Consider the following 17646-nt stretch of genomic DNA (forward strand, 5'->3'; position numbering starts at 1 on the left):
TGTCTTCAAAAATGTTTAAATGTTTATGAAGCACCTGTTTGTTCTGAGATTGCCCATTTCCAAGGCAAGCTGTCTTTTTTTTTTTTTTTTTTTTTTTTTTTTTTTAAGATTTATATTCATTTGAGAGGCAGAGTGAGAGAGGGAGAGAGAGAGGAGTCTGCCATCCTCTGGTTCACTCCCCAAATGGCCACAACAGCTGGAGCTTAACCAATCTGAAACCAAGAGCCTGGAGTTTCTTCTGTGTCTCCCACGTGGGTGCAGGGGCCCAAGGACTTGGGCCATCTTCCACTGATTTTCCAAGCCGTAGCAGAGAGCTGGATTGGAAGTGGAGCAGCCAGGACTTGACCCAGGCAAGCCTGTCTTAGACGTGGTAGATATTCCAGTTAATGCTGGGAAAGCATCCCTGTGTCTCCAGCATCCATCCACAGTGTTGTCTTTGAGGCTCTTTCTGTGCTTGACTTACAGTTTCATTTTGGTGGTGACAACCTAGAGCTGGGTAGGTCAACAGGTGGTGCACTGGCACTTAGCTTCTATGCTGAAGGCTCCATTGGGTTGATTACCAAACATTAGCATCAGTGACACCACCAAGATTGAGTCAGGAATAGATGGAAAATGAATGCCGTTGTATTAATACTTTGTGAGTGTAGTGGCCACAGCATAGTATCAAACGAAGAAAGCTACATTCACAGAGCATCTTCCAGTTTCAGCCTATGGGTTTTGCATTATTTTGTTCCAGGTTTGTAGCTAGGACATGATCTTGTGGCATAATATTTACAAATATTGTTTGATTAAAGTTGTTCTATACAGTGCACAGCCTGTGGGGTCATAGTGATCATTTTTGGAGGCATCCCTCACTTTCCATGCCTTAGCAAACTCTTGAGAAGCCATGAATCTAGAGGAGTTACCATTTCTTAGGCTCCCCTGTTGATTTAGTTGTCTAAATTTTTTTTTTTTTTAATAAGAACCTGTAAAACTGGAAGACTTCACGGACAACTTTGCTATTTTTGGGGGCGTATAATTCTGAGCAAAACCACAAAGTAAAATACTCGCATATATATAGCAAAACAATATTTTTTAAGAAGCAAAACAAAACAGTAGATTCTACATTTTGTTGAGCATATGTGTTTTTCTTTTCTGTTTTTTGATTTACTTATTTCTGGAGAGTAGGTATGGCAAATGATACTAAAATATATGGAATGTACTATAATCTTTCCCTAGCAAAATTGTTATGGGTTCTTTTAAGTGTCTGTTTCTGTGTAGTTAAGTTTTAGAATATCTAAGGATGTATGACCTCTACAAGTGGATGATATGCTTTATTAGATGAACTGTTCGTATATGCTAAATATAGCAAAAGCCAAATTTCCATCACAAAAAATGATCAAGTTTAGCAATATAACAACATGGACAGGTTACTTCTGTCTTTTTCACTTAGAGGTGGGAGCTTATGTTTGATACCTTGCACATAATTGCTAAGTTCAAGCATTTAAACACAAATTTTTAATTTTATCCACCATGGTCATTTTTGTAATAGAATCTACAGGAATCAAAAGCAGAGCCAGACTAAAACCCAGGGACTCTAATATGGGATGGCGCCCTCCCTAACCCTGTCTTAACTACTGTGCCAAACACGCACTCCAGTTCTGAGCTCCCGAGTCTCCATCAGCAGCAACTTAACCTCTGTGGGGTGATGCTTGCACCTGCCCCATGGAGTTGATTGGTGTTGAAATGGAGTGAGGCATATCACATGCTTGCACTTCATGCTTTGCACCAGACTGGACCACTAAAGTTAACTTTGGAGCACAGAGTGGTGTGAGATGGAAGATGGGACGCACCTGTGCTGTGCTGTAAGCTAGAGGCAATGAGAAGATGGCCAACAACCACCCTTGATTCGAAGTCCTGTCGTTTAATGAAATGCCAGAGTTTACAAGTTTCAGTGATGCTGCATAACTTAATTATAAGATTGGCCTTCTTGGTCGTCTTTGAGTGTTATAAAGGTTCCTTTGTCCCTGGGCTGCTTTTACCAAGAAACACGCATTTATGGATCCTTTTGTTCCTAGAATCGCCCATACTTGTTTGTTAGCTGATCCTTTATGAGACCCAAGAGAGACAGGGGAGGAATGTTCAGATGCATGCAAACATTTTTCCCACTTCCCCAGCCTTGCCAGGATGTTTTCTCAGTTCCCTTTTATACCAACAGAATACTGTGTTTTTATTGATACCTTCAGCTGCAGCCTAACATAGTATAAATATTCTTCCCAAGGAAGAAAATGTGTCAGAGTTTTCCTGTCGCCAAGGCTGGCTGGGAAAGTACATCAGTCCATTAATTGATCGTTATAAGCATTGTTTCTGTTATTTTAACATAATGTGGACTCTCTTTCCTGGCTATCTGGAAAGCGTTCCCAGAGTGTAACAGTAAGGCTCCTTGCTAAATTTAATAGGAATAAAGCCTCAGCTTACACCTAGCTTGAGGGTATGCTGAGAAACTTCTTTATGGCTCTCAGGTCTAATGGAGTTAGGACCACAGAGATATCTGTCCCAGGCCATTGGGGCCTGTAAGAGCATAAGGTTATTGAGGATGGAGACTGTTTACATTGAACAGTGTCATCTTAGGCAATGCTGACAGCTTATCCCATCTAACGCTTGACAGATAATCCTGGGAGTGCCATTCCTTACTCACCAAAAACCCAAGAAAGGACAGGATGACTCTGGTTCTTCAGGAGGAATTGCCGAAGAAGGAGAAAGCTGAAAAGCCATCTACGCAGAGTAGATGTAAGAGCAGATGAGAAATGAAGGAGATTACTTAGGAAAAAAAGGATGATTTAGGAATTGCCCAGAATAAAACTGCCTTTATTATTTCATAAAATGCATCTTAATATCTCTAACCCCTATATTTATAGCTTTTTAAAGGTTCACTTAGATTTATAAATAATTGAACAATCCTGGAGACCTAGTACAAGCATAAAAGAGGACAAGTTCTTTCTTAACAGCCTTTAAATATTCATCACGAAGATAAAAATTTAAAGCCAAATAAAACACTTAAAAAAATAGCCCAGAGGCATAGACAGGCATAAAAAAGATTACTTTGAGAAAATTTATTTATATAGTTCTTAAGAGTCACACATTTTCCCCTAAATTCCAGCATCTCGAGCTGGGTGTTTGAACACTTAGGGAAGTGTTATGGCCTTCACGTACTCTTATCTCACTTTCAAGTCTAGAAACACAGGTGAGAGAGCAATTTTTACTGCTGTGGAAAAACCAAAAGTTAGCATGAGTGGTTAATACAGTACACACAACCATGAAATGTAAGAGGCAAAACTCGGTCCATGGCTGTTAGACCCTTTGGACAACATTGTCAGTACATGACAGTTCCTCCTGGGTCATGCATGTATAACAACAGTTCAGATAGTCCACCAGCATACACCGCACCTGCATCGTGATAGTAAAGAGAATACACACATATATATCGCATACATAGAAACAGTAAAGATAGTTTGCCTACACATACACTGCATACATAGCAACAGTGAAGCTAATATACCCAACATACGTGGCACCTGCATTGCCAAAGTAAAGAGAATACATAAATGCATATTAGATACTTAGCAATAGTAAAGACAGTCTGCCAACATCCACAGCATCTACATTTTGAGCATAGCATTCATAGCAAAGAGTAAGAAGCTCATGCAGTATAAGTCATCAGCTGTCATACATTGTGTGACATATAACTAGCTTGCAATCACATGACCTCAAAGTTGAACCAGAAAATACGCAGGGTATAGAAAGGAAGAAGGCCCACTGGCAGAAGGTAGTCAATGATAGCAGTTTGTTAGATGATTCTGAGTTTTCTTTTTCTTGTTACATCTACTGTTTATCACTTCCATTTCTTCAGTAAGACTATGCTGTTTTGAGTTTGTATAACATTAGCAAATACCTCAAGACCCTCAGTAGGAAGTTGCTAAGTAGTAAAGTTATTAAAAATACAGAAAAAAGAAAAAAAAACAAATATATACAAATAGAGGCAAGAAGAGACTTCAGATTTCCTTAACCAAGTACAAGTGCTGCAGTTTTGTTGGGTGAATGCATGGGTGGTTGGGTCAGTGGACTGATGGATGTTCAAAACCTGGGGCAGAAATGTAACTGATCTCATTGTAGAGGAGCCAAGCTGTGTTCTTAAAAGATAGTTGGTGCTTTACAAGCGGCTCTTTGCATTAAAGTAGCCTAGTTTTGGTTTTTGCTGATGTTAAATCAGTAGATGAAAGTATTCTTTTATTGAAGCAAACATGTGGAAAATTGCTCTGGATTCTTAGAGTATATAGAACATGTGCCCTGAACGGGAGAAAGTTCCTGTACAGGGCAAATTTAGACAGTGGCACTTGATTGGGGTTACTGCTGGTCTGTCAGTGGTCAAAGCAGGTAAACATCATGTCCATCTAAACTCGAATGCCAGAAGAGTGCCCTTCTCTCCTGTGCAGTATTGGCTTCCAAGCTGTGAGCAGACACTAATTCATCAGTCACTGGGAAGCCCCGCCTCAGATGATGTCTTCCACTTCAGTGCTGCTCCTCTCCTAATCACTGGGTCATTAATATCATTGCCTGTGATTAGTGGCAGCAGGATGAGCTGGGGCTTTGTGGGACATGCGCCCTTCCCCCGTGAACTTCTTAGTCTGGCCCTTCATCAAGACATTCCTGTTACCTTCCCAAGGATATTTTGACGATTAAGATTGCTCAGACTTCTCTGGTTTAAACGGGCCAACTGGATTATGTTCTAGGAATAAACAGTTCACCCAAATACATGCTTTTTAATGGTCAGAATATTTTCATTAGATGTTATCACTGTCCCTTGACTGTGAAGTTTCATTTTTAAAAATCTGTATGCTTAAATAAAACGAATGTAGACAATAGGGAATTATGTTTTATTTTTAGAACTCTAACATCATTCTTTTTTTAAAAAAAAGAACATGTGAGTTTAGTCATTACTTCATTACTATCAAAGTGGTCATCTGGCCACCTATTTTTAAAATACAATTCCTCTTTCTGAGTAAGTTCTGACCCATCTTAAGGCTGACTCCCCTACGTAAAGTGATTATTCTTTCACCATTGCCTATCAGGTCCTCGCCGTATGAACTGTGTCAAAGTCACTGTGACAATATGAGAAAACTCCCTGGAAGCCTATGAGATGAAAAGCTTTCTTTCTTTTTTTTTTTTCCATGAAATCATGTTGAATTTGTTTTTAGTAATAAGAGGGATGCCACCTCCACACATCATCATAACTTTTAGCAGTAAAATCTGAAGCTAGGAAAGCGATGTTTTTCCTCAACAGAATTCATTAAAAATTCAAGACAGCAAGACGTTGGAAGCAATATTTGGGCAGGAGTGGGGGGTGTTTATAAGTAATCTTGTTTGTTTAAGCATGTCTCTAGTAAAGAAAGAAAGGTGGGTTGGGGCAGGTAGCTCATTGCCAGTGCTGGATTGAGCCGGAGGACATCTCAGTTCTTCCCCACCGTACTTGCACAGACACCTTGGCACACATATGGGAACATGTGCGCATGCCTTCACTGCTTTCTCCTTACTTCCTCACTCTGGGTGTATGTAGCCGGTAGCTTTTCAAGACTGCGCTGTCCGATTTGACACGTCACACGCAGTTGTACATACACTTCGGCATACGTGTATAGACGGCTCTGTGACCGCTTCCTCTCCCACTTGTTCAGTAACAGTGACTTTTCAGGACTGTGTTGTGAAAGTTATCTGTAGTCCTTGGCATCTCCACCGATTGTTTAATGGCTAGAAAGGTTTATGAATAAGCTCCGATAGAATTTTCAGGTTGCAGATATGATGATTGCTCTATATTGTGACCGTTCTCAACATCCATGTTACATATAATGTGCTGGCTCCTGCACATGCCCTGTTACACAGTCTCCTCACATTTCCCTCTTCCTAAGTGAAAGCGGCTATGGAATCTTTGTCCTTAAAATCTTTCAAGTGCACATACAAAAAAATAAGCTATAAAACTGTTACAGCTTACAAGGCTGTTACAGGTTGGGAAACTGCTGGTTTCTGAATATCCCATCATTGTTTTTGAGAAACCTTTGAAATTGAGTAAATAGAACTATAGCATTTTACTTAGGGGCATTTGTTTACACTGGATCATGGTATCTCTCCTCATACTTCAATGCTAGAAACAAGAAGGATGATCTAAATTGTGACTCTGTTCTGGACTTCACATTTCCAGCTCATTCTGTTGAGGGGAGAAACTGATTATGTTGTATAGAGTCACCCAGGCTAAGCTAGTCATTACTTCTTCATGCATGACTTGCTGCTTTAATTTTTCAAAACACAGCCATAGCAATGTGGTTTTAATTCAAGTGATTCTTCCTATCATACTGGAACATTGTCTCCTTGAGTGAGAAATTCACACATCGACAGCACTGATAGTTTTACAGTATTTGAGCTGTTCCCTGCATGCAAAATAAAAACTAAACAGATGTCAGTGAGAGCTATCTCATAGAGGAGAAGGCTTTTTGCTTCGAGTTTTTTTTAAACTTCTTTTTAAAAGTTTTGGGTGAATATATCAGTGTGTGTGTGACATATATTTTCCTTTGTATTTTTCTTCCTGTCAGTGAGGCCATAAAAAGACAAATTTGGTGGCCAGCCATGGCCATTACAGGAATTTGGGCAGGGAACCAGTAGATGGATGGATGATCTCTCTTCACCTGTCTGTGTGCTCTCCCTCCCTCAGCCTTTCAAATAAATTGAAAAATAAATTTTAAGATTTTTGAAAAAAAGAAGTAGCATTCTAATATAGAACTACAGGAAATACACACACACACACAAGAAGTTAGATAATTTGTTTCTTCTAACTTCTGGCATATTATAGTTTCTATTTTAGAAGTTTCATTAAATAACTCTAAAGAAGCGACATCTATTTTTGGCATCTAGTGAATATTACCATTTCCACATGTAGAACTTTTCTGCTTAGTCTAAGATAATTTCTTAAAGAACAACCATGGTGGTCGAGGCACTAAGCAACTGATTTCTAGAAACTGAACTGTTTCTGTAGAACATATTGGGACCTGGCATTATTTGAATTTAAGTTGATGTCAGAATGTTGAGTAACCCCTTCCTGGGTTGCCTGTTCGCATTAAGTAATTGTATGTTTTTCAGCCTCCTTGTTCCTTACATATATTCCTTTTGTTGGTTGTGGTGATGGGGTTTTTATTTCTTTGTTTGTTTGTTTTGTTTTTTGACATTCCAAGATTTGGTAGCCCTGGTAGAAGAAAGCTTAATCTAGTTTTGTGGGTCATGTTGACTTTAAGTCGTGGTCCTGCTGTCCCTAGTTCTCACTGGATTGTACGTATCTCGTTCCTCTGTTACCAGACAACAGGCATTTCAGAAGTGCTTTTTGAGCTTCAGAAGTCTGACCAGTGTCAGCCAGGCTGGCACGTGCTGGCCTGGTGAGAAGGTTCTGCCCAAAGCAAGCGTGGTGTGACAGAGAGCTTTCAGAAGTACTGTTGGTTACATGATCAAATGACAGTGAATTATGTCGGGTGGAGCTTCACAAAAGGACAAAGTTTTCATCCTCACAAGTCTGTGGTTTTCCTGACGCTCTCTGCTTATCCTCAGTCTGCTTAGTGAGCTTCTTTGGTGAAATTGATATAAATATTTGTTTTCAAGTCTTCATCAGTTCCCTGGCCCATCCTGGCCCTCGCCCTGTAAGCTGCATTTTAAAATAATTTGAAATGTTCTCCATAGTATTACTGGTGTTTTATTCTTTCCGTAAGAACCTAGAATTTTCCCTGCATAGCTAACATTGTTATTCTGTAGGGTTTGGGGCGCTACCTTCATTCCTCATTCCTTGGTAAATGAGACGTGTGTAGGCACAGATCCAGCAGTTTGCTTCTGAGCGCAGTCTTACCGAAGTGCACAAGTGAAAAGCAGCCCCTTCTGGTCTGCATCCAGCCTCCCGGGGGCAGAGCAGTAGCAATCAGTGAAGACAGGTTAAAATCTAACTTCCTCTCCTTGGGGATGCATTGGAACATGCAGCCAGAAATACTTGGGCCCTTTCAGTCCACTCTCCTCCTCATCACAGTCCCTCTCTCTTTTCTGCTCCCGCTAAGAGCTGCAGACACTGCAGGTGCAAGCAAATGGGAAGCCCCAGTGCTGGCTGTGTGCTTTGCAGATGTGCTGCAGAGCTTTCCTCACCCAGTGCCAGCTCCAGGTACTCTTTTAGCTGAGCAGCAACCTCTGTCCACTGGGAATCAGGTCCTGGGGGCAACAGTAAAGTGATTTCTGTATACTCACTGCATGCAATTAGACCCCTGAAGCAAAAGCTTTTAAAAGCAAGTCCGTAAAATGCCCATGTATCTTTATTAAACGTATTTTCCAGCTGCTTGCAGGAACTTTTCTAATGATTTTTAATTTTATAAAATCTGGTTTTTCCCTGGACTAAAAAAAAAAGTCTGGGCACTAAAAGCTTAGGTATAACCATGTTATTTTTTTCTGTCTCCCAATGATTAAATGCAATTTCATCCATTTAGTAATACTATGATTGTGGCTGCATTAGATAATGCTGGTGGAGAGATGCAAAGAAAAACTAAGTACAATGAGGTAACAATTTATTTTTACTCTTTCTCTAAGTTAAAAATTCCCAGTACATTCAGATGAACAATAAAAATAATTGCAAAATTTTCTCCTGAAAAGGAAATAGATTTTATTCTGAAGCATTAGCAACTTCTTGTTATTTTTCAAAATCAGATGCTAAGCCTTTTCAAGCTTCTAGGTGAAGGGCTGTTGCAGGAGAAATTGGAATATCCATCTTGTGGTTTTATTTCAGAGTTGACTGCCAGTAAAGAGGCACGGTCAGGGTAGGACGCTTTGGGCAGTGTCATTGTTCAAGGTGGGGTGTGGAGACTTCTGGACTGGAGCTGCAGTCCCTGAGGAGGATGTGGTAGAGAAGGGGGAAGTGCGTCTTCACCGTAGGAAATCGTATTTCTGTCAAACACAAAGGACATTGAAGTCTGTCCTTCCGGGCTGTTAAGCTTGCTGTCAAGTCTGCCTTCAGGAGTTTCAGTCGGTGGCTCTCTGTGACAACCTGGATCATTCTTAACTCGTCACAAGGACCTCCCATGGCAGAACACGTAACAGTATTTTAAAGTTGAGCCCCTTTTTAAAACAACCAAGCCAAGATGTGACAGGAGAGCCTTCCTCACCAACTCAGAGTCTTCTGCCGTCATAGCCCCTGCCTTGCCCCTACACCCTCCCCCGACAGGCCAGGGCCTGTCCCCCTTGGCTCCACTCTGCACTTTATGTTTTAAGTATGTGCTGAAGTTACTGAAGGAATAAAAAAGTTTCAGCCCTTAGAAGTTGCAAAGTAGATTCACTGCTATGCAACCCAATTTCCCCCCTACTGCCTCAGGGTCTCTGAATGTTAAATTTTAGATTGCAATTTATTTTGACTATTTCTAAGTTCTTTGCATCTTGGAGTGTTGGGACATCTTTGGGGTCAGCCTAGGGAGCTCAGCACAAAGGCACTGATCTTCAGAAAAGGCATCGGCCTCCAGATGAGGTCACTCATCTTGCAGGCACCTCAAGTGCTTCCAGTTTGACCGAGTGGAAGTCGGGTGGTTTCTGCCTCTGCAGATGCCGTCGGGGTTGTGTTTACAAGACTCGGCTCCTCCACGCTTGCTTTAGCCTTGCTGGTTTTCATGGAATGTTTTTTGGTTTGTTTTCCTGTCTGAATCTTTGATTTATTTTCCCCCTTAAGATGAAAATAAACTAACCTGTATTCCTCCTTTTTTTTTTTTTTTTTTCATTTGATACACTGGCCTCTAGATTTTTTCCCATTTATCAAATCAGTGGTGAAGTTTTTAGTGAGAAAACGTTTATCATTTAACTCTGGTTTGGGGCCACTTTTGCATGGAAGTGCATTTATATGTGTGTGGGTTTTAAAACACGAGAGTTCATTTGAATTAAGTAAGCTAAACATTTGAAACCATCAGCCAAATAACACTATCAAGTTTCCCCTTCTTGCTGCATGAAGTCATATCTTAATCTCGGGGAAGAATGCACAGGCTCTGAACATTCATTGAAAATCCAAGTGCTGCTGAGACACTGTCCAGAAACAGCATCTGCTCCTGGAAGCCCGCGCTGTCTGCAGCCTTTGGGAAGAACGGGTGCTCTGAGACTCAGACATGACTTACGGAGGAGGAGGCATTGTGGAGCGCTGGGTGAAGACCTGGACTGGGAGACCACATCCCATACGGGAGCACTGGTTTGAGCCCTGGCTGTTCCACTTTCAATCCAGCTCCTTGCTAATGCTCTTGGGAAAGAAGCAGAAGATGGCCCAAGTCCTTGATCTCCTGCCACTCACGTGGGAGACACAGATGGAGTTCCTGGCTCCTGGCTTCTGCCTGGCCCAGCCCAGGCCATGGTAGCCATTTAGAGAGTGGATCAGTGGAAGACAGATCTCTTTCTCTCTGTGTATCTCCCTCTCTGTCACTCTGCCTTTCGAATAAACAAAATAAACCTTTTTCAAAAATTAGATTTTTTTAGAGTCCCAGAAACACAAGCGATTTTATTTGTTACTACTTAACTGCAAGCATGTTCTCAATAATCTACAAGCACATCCTGTCAACTTCTTGCCACACCCCTCAAAAAAAGTATTGTTAGGGCAACTACTGCCCAGATTCCCAGGAAAAACTGAGTGTCAGCAACCGCAGAACAATGAGCTGCAGTTGTGGGACTGGAACGTTGAACCAGGCACGCAAGTAAGCAGAGAGGCTCCAAAGAAGCAGGCTTTGTTTTTCAAGAAAGACAACAGAAGCAAAAGTTGATAACCCACGAAGGCTAGTAAATAAGTGCACGAGTGCTTTTTCCCTTGTTAATGCAATTCTCAGAATTTGCTTGCTGACCTACCGTTTGGTAAGCAACTTGGTTGAAAGAATGTTTTGGGGATTTATTTTCGCCACAGTATCTGTCCCCTTTTCAGGCCCTGTCAAAGAACAGGGTCAGTAGACACGACCTTGATAAGCAAAGTAGAAAATGATTTAGGTTGCGGAGATGTATATGAAACACTTCTGCTCCTTGCCCCCTGAACCTTAGCAGAATGAGAATGGCTAACACTCCCTGCGCCCTTTCTCTCCTGGAACTTGGATTGTAATTTAGAGACTGTTCTTCATTAAAGTGCCTATGCCTTGCAGCTTTAGGGACAAAGCCATTCCGAGAGAGAATGGTAACGTGGCGAACTAGGGAAAGGCAGAGGCAGCTGTGAAAAAACACTGAAGATGGTCAAACGGTTCTGTCCCACCCGTGCCCACCACTGCTGTGGCGGCCAGGCTACGGGGTCGTGGTGGTTACAAGTCCTCACCTCACCGCTGGGGTGGCCACATGTCCTGACAGAGCAGGGCATGCGCAGGAGCCCTCCCTCCAGCCATGTTGTCTTCAGCCGCCAGTCGGCTTGAAGGGGGTGGCCACGGTTGACCCTGGCGACAATAGCACATGCGTCGTTTCTGTTTCACAAAATGGTGGGAAGGAAAGTCGTGGTGTCATGACTTGGAATGCCATGGACACCTTACGTATCTATAAGGCTGGCGAGAGCACACAAGGGCTGTGGGAAGGCTCCTCTTCCAGTGTTTACAGAACTTGGAAGCTTGTCAAGCGGAGCACCAAGCTAATTGTTCTTGAAGCAGGAAATCTGTAGTGCAGGAAGCAGGTGCCGTGCGATGATTACTACGTTTTCAAATTACTGTACTAACTCTTTGGCTCTTCCAAGTTTGACCTGAGAGAATCAGTAGGCTTTTGGGAAAATGCTGTCCTTTTTATCTATAGACGAATACTAAAGTCAGGTGTTTTAAGGGAAGGAGAGAGTGCTTCAGTAAATCTGGACCCAGAGAGCCTACACGGCAGCAGTGCCACCAGTATCCATTTTTCTTTATTTGTTTTTCTTTTTCTTTTCGGCTTTTAGCATCCCATACTTTCAGAAAACTTGTGACTAAGAGTGAATTCTTATTTTCCAAATTGTTTTCAGACATTTCATGTTCATGTAAACTTGGCTTATTGATTTCCTGATTTTTCTTTATTTTTTTGTTTTGTCCATTTTATTTTTAATCAGCTACATCAAATGGGTCTTTGGAGGGCCTGGATAACCAGGAGGGAGGGGTGTGCCAGACAAGAGCCATGAAGATCCTCATGAAAGTTGGACAAGGTAAAGACCACCTGCTGCTTCGTGAAGCCACTGTGAGCTGGCCGAGCCCCCCCCCCAGCTCGTGTGGCACCAATGTTGATGACACCCACCCTCATTCCTCCTCTTTTTAAGTTTTTATGAAAGCAACCCATGTCTGCACCTCAGCCACAGACACATCTCAAGTCTATATAACAAGTTTCTCCTATTGGAGATCTCTCTAAAAGACGAGGGCAGCCAGGGAAAGTGTCTACTGTCATGTATGTGATATATATATATATATGTGTGTATATATATATATAATATATATGTATATATATTGCTTTTTGAAAAGCAAAACCCTTCTTTGATTCAAAAGCAAAATAGCCACATTGAAAGCTGTATTTTTGCAGTTTTGCTCCTATCTGAAGCTTGTCTACAGAAGAGTTTTGTTCATTGTACCTTTTCACATGTAGATAGCCTATTGTGCAGAAGGAGTTATTCTTCTAATTAGAAATTGGTATAGTAGTCAATCAACTTGCTCAGTTAAATTGAAATGTCATCTGCAATGCTTTGCCTGCCAAATGCAAGAATCCCTATAGTTTCCACAGATGGCCTCACAATCTAAACCTCTGAAATAACTAGTACAACCATTTTGTCTTAGAAGGAAAATTATATTCTTGTATTTCACAGTGCTTTGCATAAAGAAGCTCATGCTCATTGCTATTCATGCTTGTTGAGATGTGTACACAGCTCCTAAGCTAGATAGCGTCAGATGTCGGTGCTGTAGTAACCGTTGATTTTCCATATAGATGCGAGTTCTGCTGGATCAACCCGGAATAATGATCCAACGAGACGACCAGAACTAGAAGCTGGTACAAATGGAAGAAGTTCAACAACAAGTCCCTTTGTAAAACCAAATCCAGGTATAGCCACATGATCTCGTGTGTGTGTGTGTGTGTGTGTGTGTGTGCACGCACACGTGCATGTGTGAGAGAGGAGAAAGAGACACTGCCATGTATTGCATTCCAGTTACTTCTCAAGAGGTAGAACAAAGAACTTCTGCACTGGTAGGATTAACTAGTTGTTACAGATGCCAGTAATCCTTGCTCTCAGTGAGTTTTTACTAATTACACTCAATGAGAACAAAGTAATGCATTCCTGTGAATGTCTAATGTTCCAAAGAGTAGAATTCATCAGCTACAAGTGCCATTTGTAGATCTGCTTCTTCAGACCCAAGTTCTCATTGGTCGACACTTGATCAGGCTGGTTGTCAACACCAGCTTAGAGCTGATGTTAATGTATATATAATTAATGTTGTAATCCCTCATCTAATTACATCTAATCCACAAAGAGCCTAACTGATCCTCTTCTGAATTTTAGAGGGTAACATTGTAAAATATTGTAGAGCAGTATGTTTTGCAGGTGGCAAACATTTTTTTTTTCAAATTCTCTGTGCAAACTAAAATATCAAATGGATCTCTGACAAAAGTTTAGAATGCCCAGTAAAATTGGCCGTCATTGGAGTTCGTGTTCTTAACAGCCTTGAGCCTAGTGGCTGCGTATCTGTTACCATGCTAATGAATGTTTCACGCAGTAGCTGTCGCACAGGAGTCAGCATTGTGTTAAGATCTGTATGCTGGGTTGTAGTTGTGCAGCCTCGCATCTGCACCCACACCCGTCTCTCTCCAAGAGTGGAGAAGGGAAGTTGTTATTTCTAACTTTCAATGACAAGATGTGTCAAATCCCTGTGACAAACTGATAAATGGGTAATATAATGATGCCAGGCAGTTTTTTAGTGCTTAACATTTGGGCTGGCAGTCTGTTCAGCACGCGAGTGTCTGCTGCCTTCCAAATATACTCTAAGTGCAAATCAAATAACACACGCGAATTACAAGCTGAACATCCCCCCGGGCCCATCGCCTCTCTGGCGTCCTGGCCGCTGCTGGGAGCCCACGCCCGAAGGACAGGAGCCCTGTCCCCTGCGCGCCCCCGGAGATGGTGTGAGCCTGGCCCCCGCCCTCCCTGCTGCGGCCCCCGCCTGGGCTCTTGCGCTGGGAAGGGAGTGGTTTGGGGCGGCGGGGCGGAGCCGACCCAGAGCCCGGTCCCTGCGGCGCGCGGCCGGACGTGTGCAAGGAGCTGTCGGCTCGAGCCTGGGGCCCCGTTCGTTGGCCGTGCATTCGCGGGGCTCCTGGGCCGGCGGTGACCACCCCTGTCCTCTTCTCCCCGCCCGCGCAGGGTCTAGCACAGACGGCAACAGCGCCGGACATTCGGGGAACAACATCCTGGGTTCCGAAGTGGCCTTATTCGCGGGGATCGCGTCAGGATGCATCATCTTCATCGTCATCATCATCACCCTGGTGGTGCTGCTGCTCAGGTACCGGCGGAGACACCGCAAGCACTCGCCGCAGCACACGACCACGCTGTCGCTCAGCACGCTGGCCACGCCCAAGCGCGGCGCCAACAACAACGGCTCGGAGCCCAGCGACATCATCATCCCGCTGAGGACTGCGGACAGCGTCTTCTGCCCGCACTACGAGAAGGTCAGCGGGGACTACGGGCACCCGGTGTACATCGTGCAGGAGATGCCGCCGCAGAGCCCGGCCAACATCTACTACAAGGTCTGAGCGCCTCGGGCCGCACCTGCGCCTCACCGGAGCGCGCCCCTGCGCCGGGGCACTGACTGCGGCCCCCGCCCCGGGCCTGGGGCCTGCCCAGCCGGACAGCGGACCGAGCCCCGTCGCGTCTCGGCCCCAGCGGACACAGACACTGGCTGGAAACTGGAGGCCGTGCGGGGCGGCCCCTCGGACCGCCGGGCCGCCCGCCACCTCCGCATCCTCAGGCCTCTGCGGGATTGGCGCGTGGCCAGGACTGGCCCCCGGACCGGGCTGCTAGGCTCCCCGGCCGTCCCCGCAATCCCGTCCCCCACCCAGCCCGGGCCAGCGCGGGGGCCCTCACTCCACGCCCGCGACACCGCCCTCCACCAGCTCCGGCGGCTCAGGGCTGCTGCCTCGGAAGCTAAACTCACTTAGGTAGCACAGCACTTTGGTCTTTGAAGAGGCAGGCAGGAGTCAGGCTGACGCAGCGCCTCGCGGTGCATGGGGGATTCACTGTTATCGAGGAGCCACGTGGCAGGGAGACGGGCCCTGGGCGCTCCGTGGAGCCCAGGGGAGCGGGGCCCCAGGCGGCCGGGCAGGACCTTGTGGTACTGGCAATAAGCAGCCCCGGAGCTGTCCGGAGCACACCCAGCTGCTATACTTACCACGTTTCATGAAACAGGGAGAGCGTTGAGGAGAGCAGCAGAGAGCCAAATCTGACCTAGAAGTGGGGAAGCCGGAGGGCGACCAGGCCGTGAGGCCATGCCCCTGGACTCGAGGACAGACGCCTCGTGTGGCACAGGCAGGTCCGAGCCCCCTGGCCCGCCCCCTCCCCGCCGCTCGCTGGCCCGGGGGTGCTGGCCAGGTGAGGCCTGTGCGGGGGCCGCTGGCCAGGTGGGACGCACGAGGCCTGGAGGAGGGCAGGGCGTATTTATAGTAGGTGTACAGAACACGAGGGATAGAAGAGGAGAGATTTCTACTAATATATATTGTAAGATTGCACACAGTACACACCAGAAGATGTGAAATTCGCTTGTGGCGATGAAGCGATTCCCAACGCTCAGTGCTTTTAGAAAACAAATAAAAGTAATAATAAAATTGGGCCGTCACTTCTGGGCACAACAACATCACTCTAAAAATAACAGTATCGAGAGCAAACACAAAAATAGCAAGAGTCCTCAGAAGGCATCTGCACCACCTAGACTAGAAAATGCAGGCCCCGGCGTGGGCCTGCCCTCGCCTTAGGGGCTCGTGTGCTCGGGGTCTGGTCGCAAGTTCAGCTCTGGCTCCCTCCTGGGAAACAGGAAGAGGAAACAAGAAACCTACTTTTTTATGTGCTATGCAAAATAGACATCGTTCACGTAGTCCTGTTACTATGGTAACGCTTTGCTTTCTGAACTGGGGTGGGGGTGGGGGTGGAGATGTAGCAACAGCATTTTGAGGTTCTCAGACCTCCAGCCGTCGCAGAAATAATTATCCCCTCTATTTCCTGAACCTGAAAATGATGTTGGTCCAAAGTGTGTGCGTGTGTGTATGCGTGGGTGTGTGGCATACGTGTGTACGTATATGTATAATATATATCCACAGTATATATATTATATATATAAAAATCTCCTGTTTCTGCGGAGGGTTGCCATGGTGACCAGCCACAGTGCATATGTGAGTCCTCGCAGCACCCCACCTCTGCTTCCCCTGCACTCCTACCAAGATTTCCTTGGAAGCCATCAAAAGTCACTCTTAGGACGCGGGAGAGGGCCCAGAGGGAGGACATGGGAAATAGTCTGATTTTAATGAAATCAAACGTACATGTCATCGGTTGGCTAGGTTTTGGTCATGTGCTAAACTGTGAAAAGTCAGATGAGTTGATGAAGAGTTACCTGCAACCAATCGAAAAGTGTTCTGTGCGTCTGTTTTTGTGTCTGGTGCAGACTATGACAATCTACCAACTGTCCCTTTCTTTGAAGTTGGTTCGGCTTTGGAAAGTTACTGTAAATGCCTTGCTTGTAGTTTCATCCCTAGTCACCTGACTCTGGAATTTGCACCATCCTGTTTAAGTGAAGATGCTGTAAATAGGTTCAGATTTTACTGTATATGAATTTGGGGTGTTACAGTAGCCTTATTCACCTTTTTAATAAAAAAATACACATGAAAACAAGACAGAAATGGCTTTTCTTACCCAGATTGTGTACATAGAGCAATGTTGGTTTTTTATAAAGTCTAAGCAAGATGTTTTGTATAAAATCTGAATTTTGCAATGTATTTAGCTACAGCTTGTTTAACGGCAGTGTCATTCCCCTTTGCACTGTAATGAGGAAAAAAATGGTATAAAAGGTTGCCAAATTGCTGCATATTTGTGCCGTAATTATGTACCATGAATATTTATTTAAAATTTCGTTGTCCAATTTGTAAGTAACACAGTATTATGCTTGAGTTATAAATATTTTTTTCCTTTCTTTGTTTTATTTTAATAGCCTGTCCTAGGTTTTTAAACCTGCTTTAGTTCCACATCACAGTTAGCCCCCAGAAGATGAAATCCGTGAGGTCACATTCCACGTCTGTTTCAAACTGAATTTGTTCTTAAAAAAATAAAATATTTTTTTCCTATGGAAAAAGCGCCTTCAAAGTATTTTCCTTTTCAAGGTTTTTTTTCTTTTTCATTTTCCTTTCTTTTTTGTTTCTTATTTTGATTTGCTTGCTTCTACACTTTTTCACCAAAACTGCAGTTATCCAGAGGCCTCTGTCCATGGTCCTCTCTGAGCCCATTTTCCGTTCCGGATAATCAAGTATCAGCTTTGCTAAGAGCCGTGAGTCCTTTGGTTTCTCGATGAAACTCCTGAACTCACACTAGCCAAATAACATTTTACCATAGGTTTATAAAGTCCTCATCATCTAGTT

At 44.0% G+C, this 17646-nt stretch overlaps 1 protein-coding gene across 1 annotated transcript in view; it reads left to right on the forward strand.

Annotated features, from left to right (window-relative positions):
* Nucleotides 1-17363, forward strand: part of EFNB2 (ephrin B2) — a 43784-nt gene extending 26421 nt beyond the window's left edge. The window contains exons 3-5 of the mRNA XM_070048582.2: nucleotides 12107-12199; nucleotides 12967-13080; nucleotides 14393-17363. Coding sequence (XP_069904683.1) covers nucleotides 12107-12199; nucleotides 12967-13080; nucleotides 14393-14781 — 596 coding nt within the window. The 3' untranslated portion in view covers nucleotides 14782-17363. The remainder of the gene's footprint in view (nucleotides 1-12106; nucleotides 12200-12966; nucleotides 13081-14392) is intronic.
* Nucleotides 17364-17646: the final 283 nt, after the last annotated feature.

Source organism: Oryctolagus cuniculus, chromosome 9, assembly GCF_051225735.1.
Source record: "Oryctolagus cuniculus isolate XC-2025 breed Fujian yellow rabbit chromosome 9, ASM5122573v1, whole genome shotgun sequence".
Classification (NCBI taxonomy): Eukaryota; Metazoa; Chordata; class Mammalia; order Lagomorpha; family Leporidae; genus Oryctolagus; species Oryctolagus cuniculus.